This window comes from Pelecanus crispus, chromosome Z (genome assembly GCF_030463565.1).
Source record: "Pelecanus crispus isolate bPelCri1 chromosome Z, bPelCri1.pri, whole genome shotgun sequence".
Classification (NCBI taxonomy): domain Eukaryota; kingdom Metazoa; phylum Chordata; class Aves; order Pelecaniformes; family Pelecanidae; genus Pelecanus; species Pelecanus crispus.
In genome coordinates this window covers 2,359,364-2,375,361 of record NC_134676.1, presented here as the reverse complement: position 1 = coordinate 2,375,361, position 15,998 = coordinate 2,359,364, and the positions used below count along the sequence as shown (strand labels likewise).

The 15,998-nt window shown below is 41.8% G+C and overlaps 1 protein-coding gene across 1 annotated transcript in view; it reads left to right on the top strand.

Moving 5' to 3' along the window:
* DCC (DCC netrin 1 receptor) overlaps positions 1 to 15,998 on the top strand; it is a 596,500-nt gene that overhangs the window by 296,334 nt on the left and 284,168 nt on the right. The window contains exon 5 of the mRNA XM_075726297.1: positions 413 to 549. Coding sequence (XP_075582412.1) covers positions 413 to 549 — 137 coding nt within the window. The remainder of the gene's footprint in view (positions 1 to 412; positions 550 to 15,998) is intronic.

Genomic DNA, 15,998 nt, shown 5'->3' with positions numbered 1-15,998 from the left:
AACCACTGAGTAATGCTTTAAATTCAGTGGGGTGGACTTGGAGGCCGTGAGGTTTTCCTCCTAAATAATCATAGAATCATAGAATTGTTTAGGTTGGAAAAGACCTTTAAGATCATCCAGTCCAACCACTAACCTACACTACCAAGTCTACTCTAAGCCAATCAAGGGTAGACTAAACTAAAAAGAGACCAAACCTGGCTCTTAACCTGCTGCTATAACTCATCTCTGCACCGAATCCGAGGGTGGAATTTGATCGTAAATGTCGCCTGGCTGGTATTTAAAATGCTAGTGTAAAGCTATTAACAGCAAAAATCACAGCTGAGAATTACTTGCAGCGTAATTTACTGTGTCTATTTTTCTAGATAGAGGTAGCACCTTAACGCATTGCGGACGTGTGTTATCAATGTTTCAGGTCCAAAAAGTATTCGTTGCTGGCTGGCAGTAACCTACTCATATCAAACGTGACTGACGACGATTCTGGGACGTACACATGTGTAGTCACCTACAAAAACGAGAACAGCAGTGGCTCTGCGGAGCTGTCAGTGATGGGTGAGTACATGAACTTGGCTCTTCCGAGAATGTTTTTAGTTATTCCCTTTTCCAGAATGAGTCAGTTTTCAGAACTCCAAGTAACTGCAAACTGTACAAGAGCCTTCGCTGCTTTGATCGGGGATTTCCACCCATGGAAACCGAGTCCAAGTCCTGTAAATCTTTGAATACCTCCCACCGCGGCCGATAGCCTCGCTGCTGCCAAACATCTTACGGTATCAGATGCTAATTGCTACTGCCTTCTGCACGTGGTCCTTTCCCTATATTTCTCCTTCCTGAAGCCTTATTTTTGGCGTTACAGCGGATGTCCCCGTTGTGCACGATGTCAGGCACAGTGGGTTGAAAATCAGGTTTGTAGCTGCTTTTTTTTTTTTTTTGGTCATGAACAGTCAGTATGGTAAGATAAGAAAAAAATCAATGTATTTAGTGCCTTCTCACCAAATTTAACAGAAGTCCAAGTAAATTTATGGAAGTTCTCACTCAGCAGTGATGCTCTGAGGGTTCCCACTGTTAAACCTCATGAAAGCTCCCTCCCGACAGAACGTGCCTTCCCCCATACTCCTTCCTCATGGCAAATATTAATGGAACCCGAAATACGTTTAAATCTAATAGCTGCCTTTTTTCTTTCTTCTTTATTTAAACCATTGAACAATAGCAGAGTACATTAGTGTTATTCAGTGAGATCTAAAGAGCGACATAGTTAATACTTAGTCAAACAATACCGTATTTCAGTGTGCTGTTCATTTTGCATTCTGGCTTTAAAGCTTATGCGTGAAAAATACTTTCATTAGTGAATAGAGCCTTAATTTGGATTATAGGATATTCAGTGCTTGTATAACGGTATCCTTTTATCAAGTCATAATAAAATATAATAATTACTGGTGGTGGAGGGTTCAGTTCTATTTCTTTAGGTGCATTAAAGTAATGCATTGTTTTACTGGAGAAAAATAAAAATGTGGCTTTACAATTGTGGAAGATAATTTATTATGGAATTGTTTTCATTATAAGGAATCAAATAGTGAAAAGGCAGGTAAGTTGTTGGGCAGGATACTTTATTTGCGTTACTGAATTGTGCTGATTTCAAATCTAGTGTGCACCAGGTGACTAATTGTTGCTTGAGAAGTAGAAATACATGACGCTGATGTTTCACCCCAGCGATAGATCGCAGTATCTATCGGTGAGAACAACTCTGGCCGGAGGATCATCGCGTACGTGATTGCGCAGATAGTTTCTGACCAGGTAGTTCTCATGAAAATTAATGGGAGTTTTGTATTGAAGTCCTTTATGTACCTTTTGAAAAATTTATTCCTGTCTGCATTCAGTCTGTAATGCATCTAGCTCTGGCTTTATTACGCCTTCTGCTGTAAGTGTGTCATGTAGAAATTAAAGGTACATAAATTTTCATGCACATTGAGAAGTATGTGATGGCAATATGACACAACTGTAAGGATGAATATAAGATGATGAATATAAGATGGCTACGAGAGAAGGAGACAGAATGCCAAGACAGTGCTGAGAATGAAATTAGAGCGACACAAAGATGAAAGATGCCGCAATTGCTGACTCTTTGCAGTCTCAAGGGGAAACAAAACTGCATTGCCATGGCACAATGCAATTGTATTCGCCCTGTTGGTAGATCAAAGATCTCTTTGGTAAAGTTTCTGTTCGCATATGGGATTCACAGATACGGAACAGATGGAAAAAAAAAATGGAGCTGTAACTTAGGCACAGTATTGATGCACAGTTCTTATTTGCATGAGTTAGATCACTCATTTGTGGCAGACTGAACCGAAAAGGAAGCACCGTGTTTATGTATGTTCGGATTAATAACAGAAAATGTTCAAAGGATTCATGAGAAAGTACATGACTAAACTGGAAAGATGACGACAGCAATCCCCTGGTATTTGTCTTGCCAGAGCAATGTACCGGGGCTACCAACTTGCTCAGAATCTGTTTATTTGTTGAATCTGTCCTTACCAGTGGGAAACTCTCAAATGCACTGAAGTTTCTCGTGTAATCGTTATATCTCATAAACAGAATAATTAGTCGATAGTTATATTTTCTTCTTTGGCTAGATACAAATGCAGATATTTCTGTGTGTTTCCTTAGAGGTGATATGCTTGTTTACTTAACAAACTATAAATTGCCCATCAGTGTTTTGTTGCAAGACTCGCATTTTTTAATATTGATGTAATCCTTTAATTGTTAATGTGTCTGTAGCGTGAAGAGGGATAAGTGAGGCATTTGCAGTCTGAGTGCAAAAAAATTTAACAGTCCAATAATGATCTCCTCTGAAGTCTGAGTAGACAACATCAGATCAAAGTTAGTTATATCACATGGTAGCAAGATGCTTTTGATCTTTTAAATAATGAGGCTATTTGCAAGGAACGGAGAGCGTTTCACAACAGAGATCCTGTTAGTTCTTTTAAAGAGCTAAAAATAACCCCTTCTGTGTTGGGCATAGGCCTAAAATTGCAAGTGAATGAATTCGCAAGCAGGGATAATGCATTTTGCTAAATTTTAATTTGGTATCCCAGCCTTTTGGCGATATTTTAGCCACATCTCCCTGTGTCATGAAAATTAAAAGGTCCGGTGCAGATTACCTAGTTACTATATAAATCGTCTGCATGCTCGGTAGCTTTAGAGAGCTTAGTGTTTAAACAAATGTTTGAAGATGATTAAATGGGCTAACCAGTGTCAACTACAATTATTTTCTAAATGTTTTCTAGCTTCCAGAAGTGTATTTTGGGCTTGTTCCCTTTTGGCCTCTGAAGGGGTATTTTAATGTAGCTTTTTTGTTTCATGTTTTGTTAAGCGAGACTTGAAGGCTGCCGAGCTGTTTGAGCAAAGAAACCCCCCTACCCCAACTCCCTAAATGTTCTGAAAGTGGCATAAATCCAGAAAAAAAGGTTTCCCATACCCTATACCTACTTGTGGGATGTCACTCAGATTGCAGCCCGCTTTGGCGGTGGGATAAATGCCTGGGGATGCAGGTCCTGGTAGAGATCTAGGAGAGATCTGATTCTATAATCCCTGTTTTCTGTAGGTGGTCATAACTGAATTGATAGATTTGGCGATATGCCGTCATACGTAATTTCTTTTTCTTCCTGCTTAGTAGTGGGACTGTCCCTTAGCTGCATCAAAGAACAAACTATAGCTCTGATGGTGTTGATATGGGAGGGGAAGAGCATGGCTGCTTCTGAGGTTGAGAGGGTTTTTTTGTCAACTATTCTTTGCATAATAATGTATATATTCAGAATTACGCTATCAAGACCTTTGAATCGGGCAGCTATTTTTAAATGGATCAAGATTCAGGTAATATGTATTTTTTATCATCTTCTCCTATAATGGCCCCTAAGGAGGAACAGAGAAGGGAACAGTTTTCCAGTAGTGTTGGGTCACGAATGCTGGTTTGAGATAATTTTAAGTCATTGCCTAAAGTAAGAGAAAGTAGTAGCAAAAAAAAAAAAAAAAAAGGATCTGAAAGGCAGTGTTTGCAAAAAAGCACTGTTGCTAACTTTTACCAAGCATCCATATGTATAAGCTACAAACAACTTGACTGCAATTTGGAAGCATTTTTTTCTATGCAAATGCCTTTTACTAGGGAGTTTTTAATATGAAGTGTTTTCAGCACTGGTTTTGTTTGCCATTGTGGAAGAAAAGCTACATCAAAGGTAAGGCCACGTGAGACAAGTGGCTTATAAAATCACCTAGGTCTTTTTGACAAGAATGAACGATCGTAAGCACCGTGCATCTTGGTCAAATCAGTTTTACTTCGGAGACTGCTGCATAAATTCCTGTAGCAAAATGGTTATTCAGAGATCAAGGTCATGGAAAGCACTGAATAAAGCAGGCGTGGATCACGTTGTTGTGTGTGAATCACTTAGGTAGAGAGCAGTATTAAGAAGGAAGCCTGCATCACCGTAACGCGGTTTGACACAGCAATGAAAGCATGAAAAATGAGAAACCTGTTAACGTTTACGTTGTGAGCGCTGCTTAAGCTGATCTCGCACAAACGCGCCGGTCCTGAAATATTTGCAAAAGCGGTTATAGTCTATTGCTAATGTTAAGTCACACCCAGTGAGGTACCCTATTGGTATATCCTCCATTGAAAAATCATTTCCAAAACTATTATAAACCAGATCTTCAGTGGATGGACATGGTAGCAGCTCTGCCGAATCTGGTGAACCCAAGAAAGTTTGAGTAACCTGAGGATCTGTCCCTCTGTGATCCCACACCATGGGGTAAATCAAACTTGCTCGTGTCTTGCTATCTTGTTGAAGAAACCAAACGCAGAATAGACTATTTATCCTCTGCTCTGAGTTTGTAGTTCTTTATGTATATGTGAGCTGGCAGGATAAAGCGGCACAGTAATCTCTGATAAATCTCATGATGGTTCACTTCAGGCAAAAATGAGACAAGTGAGCATAAAACCCAGTCTCCCCCCAAAGCAAAGACTGCCTCTCTCCCATTTGTTTTCCTAAGTTTCAATACTAAAAAGTTCGGCGTAAATGGAAACATGGATACCGTTCATTATATTTCTTGCAGGTATAACTGAGTCTGCGACATAGCAACGTGGGTTTGCCATCCCTGCAGCTCCTCCGTCAAGTCAAGCAGACGGAAGGGTCCAATGTGGTGCTCTTATGCCCTTTCCCAGAGGGTTGATGGAGCTGAGAGATCTAGTTCTTGCTGAGATGAGATAAGATTAATGGCACTGTCAGCTGAGAAATACGCAAGTCAAATATCTAAATGAGGCTTTGGGAAGAGACTTCTTTTTCAGGGTATTGGTGTGGCACAGGCAACCCCAGCTCTGTTGGAAATACTGGCTTTTCCTGCTGAAACGTAACCAGGCTTTCTAAGGTGAAGGTGCTGGACTAGATGGATCAATAACTCTTTCTGTGTTCACTCCCCTTTATTTAGAGAATTTCAAAAATGTATTGCCTAATCAATAGCGTTCGATGGCTTCACAGAAGCCAGTTATATTTTTCATCCAGGGAAAATACATTTGGACAGTATGAATTTTATGCAGCTGAAGCTGAAACATTTCCCTTGGAAATCAGTTACCTACTGTTGCATTGCTAACAGAGAGCATCGTATGGTCGCACAGTGCTAAATACGAGCAGTGACAGTAAAATAATGTTATGGGGGTACCCTGTAGCTGATCTCAGAACATTCACTACTCAATTGAAGGATTTTTTTTTTCTTTATACTTAAGAAATTAAAAATCACAGTACTAGCAGAGCTGTGTAACCCTGTGACAGAAACGATGGATTCTTGGCACTAACGAGGGCCTGTGCTGGCATAAACAGTAAACTGCGAAGCACCACGTAGTGCCACAGGTTTCCTGTAGTAAAGCTGGCTGTACGTTCCTCTGTTTCTCTTGAGCTCAGATTTGTTTTGCCTTCTGGAGTGGTGCAATTGAAGAGAGGAGAAACATAAGGGCGGCAAGGGTTTCGAAGGATGGCGGGGGGAAAGGGGCTGTCCTTGCTGAGACTGATGTGTGAAGAGTATTTTATTAATAGGACGCTTGAAGATGGGGTACAAGATGGCATATGCGTAATTAAACGCCTGGCACTGCTGCAGTCGTGCTGAGTCAGTGCAAGTATTGGAATCAGCAGAGTTTTGCAGAAATTTTTGCAGTTCTTCCACATGTGAACATGCTTGACATTCTGATGGATTATTATTTTTTTTTCAATATATCTTAAACTACATAAAGCAGCTCAGCCAAGCGGTCTGAGCAGAATGACCAGCTTATCCAGCACCCTCAATGAGTCAAGAAACTCATGTCATGACTGAATGCCCTTGAGACAGACAAAATATTTAAGTATGCATGAGTGCTGGCATCTCTGCTGCAAATCTAAAGGTGATTAAATCATTTATTTTCCCCTTTAAAGCAGTGTTATATTAATCTATGGAGCTGCCTATCAGAGTGTAGCTTTGGGACCAACAGATTTGTAGACTGAGTCGAGATTTGGTATTTTGCTGAATATGAGCACATTAAACAACATAGAAAATTTCATTTCAACAGTCTCTCTTCTGCATGTGTTTTTTTATATATATATATATATATACACAGAAGATACATATATTTGTGTACGTGAACTTCAGGGTTGACTTAATCCTTTATGGGAAGAAGCATCCACTTCCATATAATAATACAATATAATAATTATGTATAATTACCATATTATATAATAATATAATATAAACATGTATTATTCTATACCTATTTAGCACAAAGTTTCTCCCAGCTTACTCTGATGCTGTTGATACTGGCCAGTACCGGCGCTGAGGCTGGACTGGAATGAGCAGCAGTCTGATCTCTGAGAATTTCCGTGTAGGGGTTTTCTTTTTTTCCCAGTCCTGTTTAATATCTTATTTTGCTTTTAGAGCAGTTTGAAGAATTTGTTCTGAGTGATTTTCCTTTAGTGGAGTCTGTGAATAACGAGTTGAATGCCTACTTGCAGGTAAAGGGAAGCTCGCCCTGGTAATGGTGTGCGATTGAAGGACAGTCAGCTAAATTTTATTGTCATGGATGGAATGGGAGTTGAGTGCCTAATTCAGACCATTCTGGAAATGTAATTCTTGTCAATGCATCATGAGTATCAAATACTTATTCAGCACCTGACACTTGTAAAAAGCACTTGAGTGAAATTCCAGTGTTGCCATTTTCTGATAATGGTATTTAAATTCAATCCTATTAAAAATAAATATACCTAACAAGCTCTGTGATACCGATGCTCACTTGGCTGATCATAGGAAAATTGCTGTCTCCAGGCATGATCTACAGGTTTATGTTTAAGGGAAAAAATATTCATACAAAATCCCTTTGAATCCACAGGAGAATGCATGTTGGAAAGTTAACTCTACCAGGTCTACGCATAGTCTGATTTTTCAAACTTTCCATTTTGCGGCTCAGCCTGCAATAGTTGCAGAGATGTTCTGCCATATAGCTTGTTACAGAAGCTATTTTCGCTCTGACGAGGGAGCTTTGCTGCTGCCAGAGCCATCGGGTGCGTTGGTGTGCTCACGTGGGGAGCCATCGCAGTGACCGCGGGCCGATTTCCTACCGGGGCCGTGGGGAGGGAAGTGCCGTGCACGGGCCTGCCAGTGGAACTCTTGAATATAGCATGGGACCGACGGAGACGTTCCCCATCCCGCCAGGCGATGGCACGGTTTGCTGTCCCAGCTACCTACTTCAGCCCTCTCTAACTTAAGTTTTCTGCTTTGGCTCTACCCTCTGTAGGGCTTCGCATAAATTTCTTAAGATTGATTTTTGCTTATGGGCATAGGTGCTAAAATGAGATTTAGAGAAGTGCCCGAATAACTTCGGGAGCCAAGTCTGACCCTGAGCAATACTGAGAAGCTACTTACCCTTTGGAGACAGAAATGTTTTTATTTTTCCCCTTTGCTTGCTTGCTTGCTTGGTTTCTTTTTTTCAGTATGACCTTGAGTTGAGTAACGTGCAAGGGGAGCTGTGAATTGTGTGTTGAAAAGTTATTCTTAATGTGGACTTGGTGAAAAGTCTTTGGCCTAAAAATGTGGGTGAGCTGTTGTGGGTCAGCTTGACCTTCAGTGAGGTTTGGGAGCTGAAGCGCCCATTTGAGAACCTGCTTCGTAGGTCCAATGCACTTTTCAAAACCTTACCACCAAGTGTCAACTTTTACCGCTAAACATCTCCTTTAAAATTGTGTTGTACGGAAGGTTTTTGAGCAGTGCTGGTATGTAAAGCTCGAAGTGGAGGGTGTGGGTCTTCCGCACTAGAGGTAGCAGGGAAAAGCTTAGCTTCAGCGGTAGGGCTGAGCCGTATATGATACCAGCAGACCTAGAGCTGCTGTTTCACCCAACTTTTAATGTATATTGGTATTAAAAAAAAAAAAACAAAAAACAAAACAAACCCCAAACCATATTCTCTTTATAAATTCCCTGTTTTTCAAAAGCACTGGCATTATTAGTTTATAACTCTGTAATTATTGCATAACACTAGTTACTGCGTTTTGGTATTTACAATTAAGCATGAGTTAAGTCTCTCTTCTGAGCATTAAACACGATAAGACAAAACGCACCAAAAGCCAGAGCGGAGGTATATTTTTCTTCCACTGTGCAGCTCCTCAGCAATGGCATCTGCTTGTAGCAACCAGCTGCTTCTGTGAACATCTAATAATAACGCTAGGCATCGTTCATAGTATGGTGTTATAATTAATATATTAGCACAGTTTAGCACCGTGCTATTTCCAATAAGGAGAGCGTGTTACATACTTTCCAAAAAAATTGAAAACGACAAGTAAAAGAAGATGCAAATGAAATGAGAGTTTCCCCATATTGACTGGATTTGAGAAATAAAAACAACAGATGTCTACATACAATTTAAACAGCTTGTTTTTAAAAAAAGAAAATAACAAACCCAAGGCTTTTGCTTTTTTTTTTTTTTCTTTAAATGTTTTAAGCAGACGGTTTCCTCTGAGAGGGGGGGTTCCCAATACTTAACCTGACCCGTGGTTGTTCAGCTCGGACTTTCTGGTTTGGTTCTTTGTCTCAAGGGGAGAAGAGCCTACAGCTGGGTGACTTCTGAGAATAATATTTTCCCTCTCGTACTGTAAATGGAGAATTGCATGAATATACAGTGTAACAAGAGAAGGGGTTTCTTTTGCCCTTGGAGTGGTTTGCTCTCTATTCCCAAGCTCTCCAGAGCACTTTCTGCAGCCAGGTGCTTGAGAACGTCACCCTGGTACTTGCATGAGATGGTCAAAGTATGCTAGAACTCATTGCAAAGCAGCCTCATGTCATTTAAAAATAAATCAATTCCTTTTTTTGCCTGCGTATTACAACTTCTTCTAGTTCTTCTAGTTTATAAACATGTGTGTCTAGTTTTTAGGAACAGGTTGCGCAGGGAGTTACCAGGCATGCGTAAAGGAAAGCAGATCATGTAGTGGGGTGGGCTGTGATTTCTCAGGGTCCCTTCCAGCCAGGTTGCTCTGGTTTCGGCTGGGATAGAGTTAATTTGCTCCCTAGCAGCAGGCACAGTGCTGTGGTTTGGATTTAGGATGAGCAGAATGCTGATCACACACTGATGGTTTGGTTGTTGCTCAGTGCTGCTTATGCCAGGCAAGGACTTTTCAGCTTCCCATGCTCTGCCAGGGGCACAAGGAGCTGGGAGGGGGCACAGCCAGGAGAGTTGATCCCAACTGCCCCAAGGGCCATTCCATACCATACGGCGTCATGGGCAGTATGGAAACTGGGGGGGTTGGCCGGGGAGCAGCGATCGCTGCTGGGAACTGGCTGGGCATCGGTCGGCGGGTGGGGAGCAATTGCATTGGGCATCACTTGCTTTGTGTATTATTATTACTATTATTATTATACTGTTACTATTATCATGACTATTTTACTTTATTTCAATTATTAAACTGTTCTTATCTCAGCCCAGGAGTGTTTCTCGCTCTTACTCCTCCGATTCTCTCCCCATCCTATCGGGGCAGGGCAGTGAGCGAGTGGCTGCGTGGTGCTGAGCTGCTGCCTGGGGCTGAACCCCGACACAGGTTTTCATCATCCCTTTTATCATTAGCAGAGTAGTTTTGTTGATGGAGGGCAAAATCTTTTTTTTTTTTTTTTTTTTTTTTTTTTTTTGAAATGTCACATCTTTAAAATCAGAGTGAGGGCAGAGTTCCACAGGTGAGAGGAGAGTTGGCATTGCAGCGCTTACACGCTGTTGTTATTCCCCGCGTTCTCTATTTATAACAGGAGATGAATGGCAGTGTTCGTTAGACCTTTTTTTTTTTGTTGTTGTTCCCTTTGCCTTCTGGCTCTGGTTTGATTCAGCGTAACAAGAGTGATTGGCCATCGGTTTGATTAATGGTTATAAAAGGTCCGAAATGAAATGAATGGTAAACTGCACTCAGTTATGGAGTAGTTCCCATTAAACTATGTAGTTAACACCCATTAATGCAGCTGCCAAAACTCAGTTATTAAAAACGAAGGCAGGAGAGTGTCCAAGACTGGAAGATGTCTGCTACTCGTAACAAACACATCTAGTGCTACTCCCGTGACTTTTCCTAGCTTTTACAATTCTTTAGATTCCTAAAAGTGTTTTACGTGGGCTTCAGCGGTACGCTTGCGTCTCGCTGGCGACGTGTTTACAGCTCGCAGTAGTGGCGATCTGTTAAAACCACTCCGGACTTTGAGACTACTCAAATTCCGCATGTGAAGTATGGATATTCCAGTGGCGAGGCAGAGGCTCTCCAAAGTCTTTTGAGCAAATGGTTCCGATTAGTTTAACTAGAAAATATTGAACAGAGCGTAGAACAGGCTTCCTACGAGGTGGCTGGGTTAAATATGTACATTTATTAGCTTAGACAAACAGTTCGCTCTGCCGGGGGAAAGAGTGAACTCAATTTAGACACTGGCTGCGTCATCGTTCATAGGAACTGCATAAACAAGCTGGCGCTGAATCCGCTATGACTGCTAAATAATTGCGGCTTTTGAAATAACAGGATTTCTTTTTTCCTGCTGCCCAAGGGAGACGTTTGACACAAGCATGAGTTCTTTTTCATAAGTATATTTAGATATATAGTTACACAATTAACAGAAGATTACTTTTGTTCTTCCCGTAATCCTGTATCTTATTGCAACTCTGACTATAGCATGGCCCTGGACTCCGGAAAAGCTGCTGAGGTGGCAGAGTTCTCCAGCGGAGAATGAATGCATCCGGACAGTGCACGGTGGATAATATTTATTATATACGCACACAGCCGCTTAAAACTTCTGTGAAATACTAACTTCACTGAAGGTTAGCCCCAGCAGCAGAGCGATGCTGGGGACACTGACCACGCCACCCGAGCAAAGCGTGCTTTGTTCTTGGCTGTGCAGCAGCTCCAGGGATTCCAAGCAGCCGCTGCCCGTCAGGTGGGAAGGGTGGGAAGTAGTAAAAGCATGTTCAGTCAAAGCCAGATTTTAAAATATGCAGCATTTCTAACATCCTTGAAATAACTTTGACTTGAGTTTTGAAGGACTCGTGTGGCTGACGTCTTTTTTTAGTCCCTTTTAAACCTTGGAGGTGTATTAGATATGCACAGCACGGGGGTTGTGAGCAACGTTTTGCCACAACTTACCCAATTAAAGCGTAGCTGTAGGCCAGTTAGACGCAACCATGGGTGGCTTTTTTTAACCACCTTTTTATACGTAAGAGAAGGTGGCGCAAATTTGAATTTATTTTCATGGAGAACATATCTTCCATATTAACTCAGAGGTTTGTAAACTGGAGTTGAACTGATATTTAGAAATGCTGGAGCTCGTTATGATCTGGAAGCGGTTGAGTTCGGTATCTTGATACCCAAGAGTTGAAGGTAAATCTGTGCAGAAGCTCCTCTTCTGGGCAGCTGGAGCCTGAGCGCTGGATCAGAATGAACTTTGAAGTAAAACTTTGCTTCAGGTGTTTATACAACTGGACTGAGAGGCGAGCCTTGAAAAAATGAGTAAATAAGCTTGCATGTTTTGGTTTTCCATGAGTTCTGCAAAACTGTGAATGAAATAGGCCAGGCTGATGAGGTTCACACAGGTTTCACTTTGGGATAAAAGGACTTGAACCTCATTGCTGTGATGAGAGTCTAGCTACATATTTTTTTTTTTTTTTTCCCCTAGGGCCATTTGTAAATAGCCAGAACAAGAGAAGAGGAAAAATAATATAAGTATTTCATTCAAACCATTGTCCTTATTTGCATGCAATTGTGGGGAAGAAAGACGACAATTGAGATGGGGGGAGCTCTCGTTGAATTTTTAAGCTGCTTCCCTCTGATCCTGGCAGACAACCATGCTCAGAAAGGAAAAGCACAGCAAAACCAGAAAATGCAGCTTTTCTTTCTGGTTCTGACCTGTACTCGCACCCTCTCTGGGTAGGACTGTACTGCTCTGTCCATCGAGACCCTTGCCCAAGTGTCAAGCTGTTTGAAAAATATTTATTTCAGCTGCCTCTTTCAAAGCAGAAAAGATCATGAGACAGGCTCAGCTGTTTGGCCGAGTTGGACTTCTGAAGGGAGGGTAGAAGGAGGAGGGGGAAGGCTTGAGGATGGGAAAAAAGCAAACCCATGGAGGTGAGGAACGGCCCCCAGCGCTTTTGGGACCACAAGAGCTGGTTTCCAGGTGGTGTCTGGGATGGAGCTGTGTGTCCGCTCAATATTCAGGGTCATTCGCAGGCTCCCAGCTCGTTGGCGTCATTCTGGAGCTGGAGGCCATGGGGAAGGTTAGCACACTGGCGTTTTCCCCATGAATCCAATCTTCCTTCCAAAATAATCTCTTCAAAATAGATCAGTCCGAGAGTCTGCATTTTTATTACTTTTTCCACCAAATTTGGCTTAGTAAATTGTACGTCTGCGGTCCTGTTACCAGAATGCAATTAGCACAGTCTTACAGCGCTGTGAGCTGGGCTCTTTTTTTTGTTAGGCTAATTTTCATTTCTTTATGTTTAACTTTTGAACCTGCCTTTTTTAAATTGCTTATTGTACAAAAAATGAGCTGGACTTCTACTGCGTTGAGCTGCTTGAAGTGTAGGTCTCCACAAACCAGGATTTGTTTGAAGGCTGAAAATTCATCAATTATTAATAGGTGCATAATAAAATTGTATTAATTTCAGCTAATATTTTTTTGTTCCAAACGGAGAAGTCTCAGAGGCTGCAACTTGATTAAGTTAGCATGGGGTCTGTGGCAACTGTATTTATTATTCCCTCCACTATCTTTAAATATTAGAAAGTTGTATTCATTCATGGTGCAGATGCTTTTGATAATTAAAGCAAGGAAAGTTTTAATGAAGTGTACGAGATTGTCAAATACTGTTATCATAGAATAGAATAGAATCATCTAGGTTGGAAAAGACCTTTAAGATCATCTAGTCCAACCATTAACCTACACTACCAAGCCCACTCTAGACTAATCAAGGGTAGACCAGACTAAACCATATCCCGAAGTGCCACATCTACCCGTTTTTTAAACGCCTCCAGGGATGGTGACTCCACCACCTCTCTGGGCAGCCTGTTCCAATGCCTGACCACCCTTTCCGTAAAGAAATTTTTCCTAATTTCCAGCCTAAACCTCCCCTGGCGCAGCTTGAGCCTGTTAGCAGTGTATCTTTTTTAAAATAGTGTTTTGAATATTTTTTTCAATACTTTTTGCTCAGTTGGCTCACCCTAATCATCTTTTTTCCCTTTCTCCTTTTTTTTTTTTTGTTTTTACTTTCCTATCCATTTATCATTTGCCTAAATGTTCAGTCTCTAATTCACCCTGATTTGCAGCATGGAAGATTTCTTTGGTCATCTCTACGTACCAGCACATGGACATCTATCTAGTAAATGTGCTCTTCAATGTGAAGTTATTTCTTCTGTGACCTCTTCAAAATCTTTAGTTATTTAACTTCCATTTTCCTGTTCCTCTTCCCACTGATTTGTATGGGTTAACTGAAGAAGAGTTGGCTATTATGTGCAAAAAGTTTACTTTTTGAAGGTAACAGAAAATGACTCCCTTTAAAGAAAAACGGAAGTCATCTTTCTTTGCGTTAAATCAGGTTGTTAGGAAAAAGAAGGTCATCCTATGGGGTGGGAGAGGGTGTGGAGGTAACTGCCAGACCGAGCAGGCTGCTGCTGGACACCTCGTGTGTCATCTGCTCTGCAAGGACGTCCTGAACTCCAAGGATGGCAGGAGAGGCACAGCCCTTCAGAAGACAGCTCGGTATTTATTGCATGCAAATGCAGAGGATTGCAAAGCCAGCAGTTGTATGTAGTCAGCTCTGTCCAGACCATTACTGTGCCTTATAACTAGGGAAGCTTACAACTCAGAAAATCTCTTTTCGGTGCCCGCGTAAATAATTTCTAGAGGGACCTTGAGCAAACCACTGCTCCCTGCCATTTCCCCATGTGAAAACCTGATGTCCTTTGAGAATTGTAAGGTGTGACTTATTTTGCAAGTATGGAAGCTGTAATAACTCTTCTCCATGATAAAATGATAAAAGAACTAGGTCGTTTTCCTTTGCAGACAGCAGCTGTCTGAGGTGCAATAAGATGTGATCTTTGAGCCCTGGAGCTGGAGGCTGCGGGGCTGCCCCGGTGTGGAGCATTATTGCAAATGCTGCTGGACCACTGTCGTGGCCAAGCTTGTGTGTCGCAGGAAGGTTAGGAGATGATAATAATAACAATATAATAATGATAATAACAATAATAATATCCAAAGCAAGTGATGCCCAATGCAATTGCTCACCCCCCGCTGACCGATGCCCAGCCAGTTCCCGAGCAGCGATCGCTGCTCCCTGGCCAACCCCCCCAGTTTCCATACTGCCCATGACGCCGTATGGTATGGAATGGCCCTTGGGGCAGTTGGGATCAACTCTCCTGGCTGTGCCCCCTCCCAGCTTCTTGTGCCCCTGGCAGAGCCTGGGAAGCTGAAAAGTCCTTGACTGGCAAGAGCAGCACTGAGCAACAACTAAACCATCAGTGTGTTATCAGCATTCTTCTCATCCTAAATCCAAACCACAGCACTGTGCCTGCTACTAGGGAGCAAATTAACTCTGTCCCAGCCGAAACCAGGACAATCTGAAAGATGCATTTAGGGAATAATTATAAAGATAGGGGGAACTGAGCGAGAGCAGAGTCGTGGAAACCACCGAAGGATGAAGTTTGAAGAGGAGGAGCATGGCCAACAGTGCTGGAAATCATTGACAAAGATCTGTGGGCTAGAAATAGCTTCCACATTCGCTTTTCAGTAAACACTAAAGATTTTAATGATTTCCCCACACTCTTTCCTCCTCTGCTGTACAAGTAGCTTATTTACCACAAACTATTTTTCTGGGTTTTGCCTTCTGATTTCCCTTTAATAGTGTCAGCAGAAAAGGAGTGAAAAGAAAGCCAACCCTCTTGGATAAAGGATTTAAAGCTGAACTGTTTCCCACCAATTTTTGTCTTCCGAAGTAACAGTTCCTTCTGCAGATGCTGTGCCACAGCGCCTGCGGTACACTGCAGTATTGTTTTGGGCGCATCCTCTTCAAAAAACACTGCACACTTCTATAATTCACAGCTTTAAGCAGTCCCTGTCCTGAAGGCCATCAGTTAAAGCATACGGGGGGACATCTGGTCCTTGCTTGTGTCCTTTTCTAATATTTCTGTGGATAAATAGAAGCATTTCTAATGTGAGCGTTAGGTGCAGGAATTGTCTGTTGAGTTTTGTTTGTCAAACAAGCTGGGAGTTTCTCTTTGGTACTGTAGGTGCCACTGAAAAAGAGAAGTGTTTCTCTCTAAATAGTACGAATCTCTTGCCTAAATCCGATGCCAAAGGCAGGTGTTGCAGGATGGTGGGTATGTGTGTGCTGGGGATGGAGGACCTTCACATCACCTTGAAGAGACAACAGGCTGTGGTAAGCAAGTCTTGTATAGGAGCCATCATATTTACGGGTAAATACCTTTGTTCCATTTAGGACC